Source organism: Hipposideros armiger, unplaced genomic scaffold (assembly GCF_001890085.2).
Source record: "Hipposideros armiger isolate ML-2016 unplaced genomic scaffold, ASM189008v1 scaffold_49, whole genome shotgun sequence".
Taxonomy (NCBI): Eukaryota; Metazoa; Chordata; class Mammalia; order Chiroptera; family Hipposideridae; genus Hipposideros; species Hipposideros armiger.
Genome location: NW_017731399.1, coordinates 366053 through 375737, shown reverse-complemented (window position 1 = coordinate 375737; position 9685 = coordinate 366053). Strand labels below are relative to the sequence as shown.

General features: G+C 43.9%; 1 protein-coding gene across 4 annotated transcripts in view; it reads right to left on the bottom strand.

Annotated features, from left to right (window-relative positions):
• Positions 1-158: 158 nt before the first annotated feature.
• Positions 159-9685, bottom strand: part of TMED8 (transmembrane p24 trafficking protein family member 8) — a 45113-nt gene continuing 35586 nt past the window's right edge. For all 4 annotated transcript variants that reach the window (XM_019640345.1, XM_019640342.1, XM_019640343.1 and 1 more), the window contains 3 exons: positions 9215-9341; positions 8690-8995; positions 159-7472 (listed from right to left, as the gene is read on the bottom strand). In XM_019640345.1, coding sequence (XP_019495890.1) covers positions 7255-7472; positions 8690-8995; positions 9215-9341 — 651 coding nt within the window. In that variant the 3' untranslated portion in view covers positions 159-7254. The remainder of the gene's footprint in view (positions 7473-8689; positions 8996-9214; positions 9342-9685) is intronic.

The window sequence follows — 9685 nt, the reverse complement described above, 5'->3', positions numbered from 1 at the left end:
GGCCCTCAATATTTTCTTAATTGTTAACTTTTTTTAATTTTTATAATCTCAGTAGAGTATCATTTATATAGATTAATAGAATACCTTTCAAGATGCACAGGAGAAATGAATAAAAATTTTTTAATGTAAATCGGGTTCATTAAGATATAATTCAAATGTTTCAGGTGCATAGTGAAAAAGTTTATTTATGACATATTTCAAAACACAGAAGAGAAGACAAAGAATGCACAAAAGCATCACAAAATTGGTACATAATATAAAAACACAAGAACTGAGCTATTTAAAGAAGCATAGCTCAGGATCGTCTGTGCATCACAGCAACACATTCAGTGCCACAGGGTGGTAAAGTATGGTATTTTAAAGGAAAAAAACCACTCAGCAGGACATAATGATTAAATAACAATTCGGTACAGAGCTCTTAACTTAGAAACCATAGGTGATATTGACAGCGGTTCTCATGACGGGACATGTAAAACAAGTGGACTGCAAAAAATGATAGGTTGACATACTTTTGTATTTTAAAGAAAAGACTGTGACACTGTTTCCCTTCCAGACCCCTTTTTGGAATGTCAGCATCAGTGCATGATGCAGGACAATAGGGAAAGAATGCTTTGTGGTTTGCCAATTGCTTAGATATTTACCAAGAAAGTTCGATCATCTTTCAGTCAACTAGATCTCAGTGCGTGGCACCAAAGCAGGCCTTTCAGAAACAAGCTAGATGGCATAAAGTAGTTGAAATCTTCAAGCACTTCGCTCTACTCTAATTAGCCTTACCCAAACTGGGGCTTTCTTATACCCCATCACTTTGATTACAAAGCAGCTTTCTTCTGGGAATTTCAAAAGACTTCCCATTATTAAGAGAAAATGGATACACCAGAGTCATGGGATATAGAATTGCTTTCTCTGGGCTTTACTTGCTCTTGAACATGGCTAAATGGAAATAATTCAACTTGATTAAATGAAAAAAATCTTTTACAGGACAATAATCTCAGAAAGGGATGTTAGTGGCATTTTTAATATGGAATTTCTTAAATGTACTGCTTAGGACATGAGAGAAAGAATTAAGGTAATGTTCTCCAGATGATTCTTGCCTGAACCTAAAAATCAGCAATAACAGCCAAGCACAAGAACATCACAGATGAGGCATTTCCTACCTAAGTGAGGATGAGCATTCAGGAAGAGAGCTCCTTAAACTGACTGCCAGTTAAGGTCTCTTCCGTAATCCGATAGTCTATAGTATTTCAAACCAAAACTTTAGAATTGTTCATGACCCTGTATCAGAACTTTCAGAAAATATACTTTGTCCCCTGGGAATCACTTCACATGTATTATTTTATCCCTAGATAAGCCAAAACTACCTGCTTACAGTGAAAGAAAACTGTATAATTTAATAAAAAGTATATATCTATAGATTTGGGGGCACCCTTTCCTCATCTCCCAGAGCGAAGAAGAGCCTTAACATTAACTCTGGTCCACCTGCCTGGGGCCTAAAACAAATCAAAATACATATAATAGAAACCATGAGTTCAAACCAGTAACCAGGGCTATAAATAATTTCAAAGCCAGAGTCTTGCCTTTGGACTTAGCTTCTGAGGGAATGACTATTTGCAAATGAACCCCACTATCAAGGCTTTAGGCAGTTAATTGGGTTTTCTTAGCTTGGAGACGAGATTCAAACAGGAGGGGCTTTGTTTGGCCTTCGGGGTTCAGGCAGGGACAATGCAACACTCCAGAGGGAGCAGTGATTTCTGACATCTGGCTATATAATACTTAGCAAAGTTTCCCTCCCCCTTTAGGTCCGTCCCAAATCCTGCCCTAACCTCATTACCTAAATAAGTGGGTAAATATCAGTGGAGTGTCCATAGGTGCTGGGCTGGTTAGACAGAGCAAAGGGGTGACACTGCTCATAACCAGGTACCAACAGAGCCAAAGCAGTTCTTGCCTGAGGGCGTTCCCCTCGTTCCCAGAAAAGAGGCCACTGGGAACCAACTCCCAGGGGGGTTCTCCTTTACAGAATGCCAAAGTCACTGCCCACAAAGGATGTCTCCTTTAGTGGGCCCTGAAGTCAGACTCTCAGCTCACACCGAAATTACACTTACGGCCAGTGACAAAATATATTCCCACAGATGGAGGGCTTGCTCTATTTATTAGCAACTCAGTTCATTTGAAGTCCTCATCAGTACAGCACTGTCACATCCGCTTCACTCACTTGCTAAGGTAAACAAGAGCTCCAACTGCACAGTCACAGTTACCCAGCTATCCCAATATGGGACCAGAAGTCACAATCCCTCCCCAGCCCTACTGCCAGTCATGGTGGACTGCCTTATCTACTCAACTCACGCTAGGATTTAATTCTGGTTAATCAGGTAAACTGAGGCCTTGGATACCATGATGCCAGTGCTAAACAATACCAGAAATAAGACATCAGAGAGAAATGGAGGGAGCCTAGGCCCTCTCTCTGTCTCTCAGCTATGTGAACCTGAGAGCCTAAGGATAGGATCCCATGTGCGTGAAGACTGGGACTTTGGCCATGTAGATACTCACCACATACTGGGTTGCTGGAAAGCACCCAGCTTGTGATTGGTTTTAGACACCCATTCCCTACCTGCTCCCCAAAGAATCATGTATCATGGCTCCCTGAGCACAAACACAATGAATATAATGACTTTCTCTCTACATAGCATAAATCCCTTAACGAGCTACCACCCCTCACAACAACAAAAATGAAATAACCTTCCTTAAGACAGAAACTCACTTTCCAACTCTTTTCAACCACTGGTGCTTTTCCCCTTTTCTAGCAGATTCAGTTCTACACTTCTGACCATGTGGAAAGATACCAGTTAAAAGAGTTTGATGTCAACCATACAGACTCAGGAGACAATCTAAACGGAAGCTCTAACAGGGTGAACAAACTGTGTTTGGTATGTTCCCTTTACTACTGCGTATATGACCATCCCATCCAAATTAAAGATGGTGAATCTTACACCTCCCAGGGAGGTCAGCCCACAGGGGCACAGCTTGCTCCCAAACACACTCTTGTGGTTTGAAACTCTCCTGTGATGTCGGTCAAAATTAACCCACTTCATCCCTTTCTTGGCCCCTGTCAGAATCAACTGGGGCTACAGTGACACAACTAGAACTCCGCCTGTCCTCCTCCTAAACTCATCATCTTTTTCATGTTACTAGACTCGTAAGTCTCAGAGAATACAGAGATGAAATCCACGCTCAGGTCAGGATTGTACTTAGTAGAGGAGACCTACTCAAAAACACTTCTAACGCAGATCCTGTTGGACAAGACAGCAAAATGGGTTTGGGGTTTTCCCAATCAGTGGGATGAGAACCAGTGAGGCTTCTGCCTTAAAGAACAATTCCAACTACTGAACTACAAACTAAAGAACTAAACAAAATCAGGGTATGAGCAAAATTCCAGGATACATCTGATAGCTTTTCTTTCTTCCCCTCAATTTATTCTGTTTTCATTCCTTACTGTCAATTTAAAAAGGCAGTTCTCAAGCTGCACAAACTGTTTCACTCATGCCCCTTCCTCTATAACAATAGTCTTTTGTGCAAATATTAGGGTAACTCAACTTTGTACCTTAGAACCACATACTTTGGGGTTAAAAGGCAACATTTTGCAGAAAAGTGGTCTTAAAAATAAATATTAAAAATACAAACTTTGGGGTTTGGGTTTCACCTAATTCTTTCAATGAGGGACTGAGTAGGGCTCATCAAAAACATATACACTCAGATACTTCCTGTAAATGATAAATTTTACAATAATATCTAATCCCACTGATTAATATAAGACAGTGAGCTTTTAGCTTTAACTCTTCCATATACATATTACAAGGACAATATATATACTTTATAAAAGTATGAGATTTTCTTTCCTAAATGACAGATACAACTATATTTAAAGTGCATGAATCAATTAAGAAAAAAAACAAAACTAAGAATGGCCTCATTTCAAGTGGCTACCTACTTCCATTATAAAACTGCATATTGCGTGAGGGTTGAGTTTCAATCCAGGGTCCTGAGGATGTCTCATAAAGCAAAGAGATTAGAATAAAGTCTTTCCAGAGCAGCTTCACAATTACCCTACCTCCAGCATCTCAGTTAGAGAAGAAAACAGCGGAAAGTATGACCTGAGGGAGGAATACAGCATGAGTTTGAAAAGTGACAGCAAGAAACACTTTTACGAGGTAACCCACACTGAATGAAGCAAGTTTGCAAAAATCCAGGAGCTCTCTAAGCTAATGTCTGCACAGGAACCATCCTCTAATTGGACACTTGTGAAAAGGAACAGAATGGTAGAATCATCTTTGTTTAAAAATTAGCAGTTTATAATTTTAAAATCCATGTGGTGGCACATATAAGGATGTTTATACTTTAAGTTTTCCGTTTGCTGAAAATTTTTCATAATAAAATGTTGGGAGAAAAAATGAACCCTTTAAACCTCATTTTTGAAAGCCCCATCTCTCAACAAAGTAGCACAACTAAACAAACTGAAGGAATTTAAGAACTCAGCCACTCTACGTAGAGAATTCCAATCTCTCTCTTACGATGAAGCACTTTCAATTGTTTGTTAATATTTACTTGTGCTCTACAGAACAGGGTGAGGGTGGAAGCAAATGATTTTCATTTCATTGTTTGGTTTATAAACTTGGACATGGAATAACTACCTCTTAAGATTTCCTGGGCTATGAAATTGTCAGTAATTACCTGTGCTTGAGTAAATAATATTTTGTCTCTAAAGTTCAAAAATTTCAGAAATTTAATACGAGAACAGTGAATGAATTAGATGGTGAAAACATCTTTTAGGAATTTTATGCAAATGGAACAAAGAAACCCTAACTGAATTGTAACCACGTCCAGGACTTCAAAAGTGACCAGACAACAGGAGGCTCACAGAGGCGATGGAAAACAGTCCCTCACGCTTTTGTGATGCAACAGAACTAGAATTCCAAAGAAAATGAGGACAGAAAATCTCACAGCAAAAATAAACAATAAATGTTACCCGGGGAGCTTGCTATGGCCTGGCAACTCCATTTTAAGAGAAAGTCAGAAGTTAATAATAAACAGGAAAAATAAGCAAGGCTTCAGCTGACTGGAGAACAGCTCAGTAGAAAATTATGTTATAAAGTTTCTATTAGCAAAAGCATGATTCACCTTTAGTGATGAAAGAGTGGTTACTCAGCTATCTAGTGGAATGACGGACAGCAAGTTTGCTTTTCACTGCCCAAATTGACAGTCACTAAAATAATTTCTAATTTCTTACAAGGTATATAAATTTTGGCCAGTGTAATCCTCTACAAAATGCACTGGGATATAAAATAATGGAGGTATGATGCCGCTCAGAGAATGGGGATGCTATGGCAATCCACCACATCCTACCCCACTTCGGACTTTGCTCCCAGGGGACCAGAAGGTGCAGGCTCTACACCCTTTGCTCATGATGCAGATGCTACCACAGACCTATTGTGAGGAGCCCGCTTCCTCCAGTTCCTGCTCCTGTATGGAGGGGAGGCCTGGTGGGAGGCACTCAAACAAGGAAGGACTGAGCCAGAGGAAACATCGTGAAGCACGGGTCCCTTCAGAGCAGGCCAAGGACTTGGGCAGCCTGGAGTCACAGGGTAGCTCTGACTGGCTAGTCAAGTCCTCTGCGTCAATCCCGGGCACATAGGCAGATTCCCTCACGACCTAGACTCCTCGCAGGGAATGCTGGCAGGTTAGTGTCATCCCTGTCAGAAGGGGCAGATTCCTCCCAAAGCACCGCAGGGCTGACCCTCAGGAAGGGAACATCACTTCCCAACTCCTCTGTGACTCCATAGAAGAGGTGGCCTCAATGGCTCAGAGCAGACAGAAGCCTTCTGAGAAACAGATGGAGACAGTTTCAAAGGCATATTGAAATGTGCTAAAAAAATAAATAAAGTAATAAATTAATTAATCCTCAAAATTCTAAGGCAGTAATAGACTTGACACAAGGAATAAGAAACAAGTAGGTACCGACAACCGCAGTGGTCCCTTCTCTGCCTCCTTCTCTGCCTGAGGCCCTGCCACCCTGTCCCTCTGGTGACCACTGGCTGCAGCACCCTGTGGCACTCCTGGCCCTCAGGGTGATAAGAGTGGCAATGGCCGTCACCAGGGAAATGCAAGCACTGGCCTGGGAAAGAGCAAATCCAATCAGTAGCAACAGCGGAGCTCATTATCACCTTTCCTAAGAGACTCTAAACACCAGAAGCTTTAAGCCCTGAATGCAAGAAATCTCAATCCAGAAACTTTGGCTATCAGATTGGTTCCAAAGCAAAATGTCTAAATAACATTCCTACTCTAAAGAAAGGAAAAAAAAGTGGCGGGGAATCTGCAGTGGTTTTTTTTTTTTTTTAAACCTTCTTTCTCAGATTATACCCCTTCTTCTTTGATTATATAAAAAAATAATTTCAGTGTGGGTTCTGAGATCAATCCAGTACCTAAGGGCCACCCTTTCCCCTTCAACCACCAGTGTCCTTGGTGAAGGACACTACCTCTTTAAACAGAAAGTGATGGAGGCAGGGGTTTTTTCCCAGAAGATCCTAGTTACACTGATCGTCACTTTAGACCGCATGAAGTTCTTGCTGTAATGACAAAGACACAGGCTTAGGAAAGGGAAAAGAGGAGGCAAAGAGGAAGAAGTGAACCATCAGGACTAATAACCCCTCAAAGGCAGTGAGGGCTCCCAGCCTGTGCTAGAGACCCCAAAGAGCCAGCAGGCGGGAATATGGCAGTGGTGAGAGGCTGGACAGAGCTTTCTCCATTCAAGAGGTTGGGTTCCTTCATGGACAGTGTGCTTTTCTCTCTTCCAGCACTTCCAACAAGAGAGTGGATCACCAAACACACCTGCAATAAAGGCTCTGGGAGAGGAGAGAGCAGCAATTGCCTAAGAGACCTTATGCTGAAACAAACCTAGTTTTAAAAGACAACACCCAACTTCCTTTTAGGCTTTTGCCTGATGGGCACCTTCACAGAGGGAGTTTGCTGGAGTCTGAAGCAAGAAGAGTGTGAGTCAGGGACCACAGAACAAGGGCACTGTATCAGCATCTGCAGAAGCCAGGAATGGGGAAAAGCTACATGGGGTCGACAGTCAGGCATACCAGGAAGGGCGTGAGGATCGGCAGCCTCACGCGCAGCTGCAAGCTCTTGCCCGTCAGAAACAAGAGGCATCAGCTGGCAGCCCACTCAGCCAGCACACGCCTGCCGCCCCATCCCCGCAGGCCTTCAGCTAGTGTAGTAGACGTGGAAGTAGAGAGTCTTGTTGCGGAGCAGGGAGTAGGAGTTGTCAAACTTGAGCAGGTAGATGCCCTCACCGGGGTAGTCGTGGCTGCCAGCCTGCACGTCTCGGTGGCTGTCCCGCCGGTACACGGGCATGACCTCCCCATAGCGCCCCCGCAGGGAACTCCTGGAGCCTCTCTCCACATCTCCAGCTGGGACAGGGTCTGCATGGGCAAAATGGTAGAGTGTTTGGATATGAGCTCCAGAGAATGAGTAAATCCTACCTGAAGGTAAGAAAATGGACCAAGTGACCTAGTGGCTTTCACCCAGTGGGGATGCTACTGCCTTCCTATAGCAATGTGGAAATGTCTGGTGGCCTTTTTGGCTGTCATAGCAACTAGTGGGTGATCCAAGGGTCCAGGAGTGCTACACATCGGGATAGTACTTGCTCATCAAAGAAGCATCCCACCCTAAATGCCAATAATGTCTCCCCCGAGAAACAGGATTTAGCCTTACAGAGTCTACCTAGCTCCAGAAATGTCTGGACATTTCCAAGGGGGAGAAAACGATATTTAGAAGGAATAATTCTGATAGTCTTTCATTCAACAGGGGAAAGAACTAGCTCATGGAGGCAGGAAATGTAGACAAATAGGCTGTAAACGGTGACCTAGAACTTCCACTTGGCCTCCTAAAGAACAGCAAATAAGATACGAGGCTCTCCTCCTCCCTGAAGATTTCCCTGCAGACTTAGTTTTCCATGAGGAAGCAAGTTCCGGAATTGATTTCAAGATAATATAGGAAAATCAAGGGACAAAGCTAATGCTTAGAACCTGCTCTTACATTACCGAAGGGAAAAAAAAAATGCCTCAGAGCCACCCTGAGAAGGTGTTGCGAGGAACAACTGGAAGAGAGCACAGAGACTGCTTTGCAAACTGCTCTTGGCATGAAGCAAAGAAGTAAACAGTAGTCAGCCGGCTATGACAGTTTAGAGGGGAGAGAATGGGTACATTTAGCAAACTGGAATCACTCCATTTGGTTCCAGGCCAAGAATAAAAGTAAATATCCCGAAACTAAGGGAGAAATGTAAAATAATCTCAGGTTTAATCTGTGATCTGAAGAACACTGCTTCTATATACAACAGCACCAACCCCCCCTTTCCCATCCCCTCCCCCATCCCTGTCCCCAAGGAGATGTTGGGGACACAACAGGGGCTGATTAAAAGGAAAAGAAGCTTTCCACTAAGGCGTCGACACAAACCCCACCAGGATGTCCTCTGAGGGCCGGACTTGGGCCCGCCTCACTCAGCGCAGCTTGCACTGCTGACGAGGCTGCCTCGCCTGAATTCTAAGGAAGAGGAGGACTGGGACGCACAGGAAGTGGTAACTAGACACTAGGTGGGGCCAGGAAAGGAAACTGCAAATTCTGTCAAAATTAACTTTACCTTCAATCTCCTCCTCCTCTTCCTCGTCTTCATCCTCATCCTCACTGGACTCGCTGACCTGCACTGTGATGTCAGTGCTGGTTACAGGGGTCCAGTCAAAATAAACTCCAAAGCCAATGTCATAGTCATCAGTTGCAAACTCCCAGCAGACACGCTTCCCCTCTGGATGGGTAGGTACCCGGATGGTCACCACCTCCCCCCGCTTCACCACCAGACGGCTATTCTTCTCTTTGCCCAGCTTGCTTTTGAATTCCTTCATCTTGGCGAAGGTCCAGATGCATGGAGGCGCCATCAGAGGTGGGGAGGCTGAAAGAAAAGGCAGCTTACTACTGAGAAGCCCGGAGGAAAGGCTGCCACACCTGGCATTTTGCTTAGGGGGGTTGTCCCAGTCAGAGACATTCTCTCTACTGGCTTTTCTGACTTTCTTTCACAAGTTACTTTCTTTCCTTCCATCTGTCTGCCTGCCTTTAAGTACCGGTTGGGAACAGAAAAACCACTTTCCACACCCCCAAAGGGCTCACTCACCTTTCCTGTGGTCTCCCAGTAGGTCTGCAGATTCCAAATCAGCGGAAAGAATGTCTACAGCTCCTGTGTGCTCAGACTGGATCATAACGATGTCCCCAGGCCACTGCGGGACTTGGTACTTGGCCATCTGCACAACAGAATTCTGGTTAGAGGGCACGATAGAAGGGCAGATTCCAATGAGCCTTTTTGCAAATGAAGGCTGCCCACCTGCCCTACGACCTCCACTCTCCCAACTCTAAGCCTACGACGCTCTTCCACATCCCTTCTTTCCTCCTCGGACAGGTTGCTAATAAACTCGACTACCTTTTTGTCAATGCCACCAAAGTGTTCCCTAGTTTAAAGATCCTTCCTTGTTCTCTCCTACCTTTTGCAACTTTCCCACTCCAGGCTTTCTATAACATCCTTGCCCACAAGCATCCTCTAAGCTTGCTGCTAACTTTTACATCAACAGCATTTCTGGACCCTGCCTTC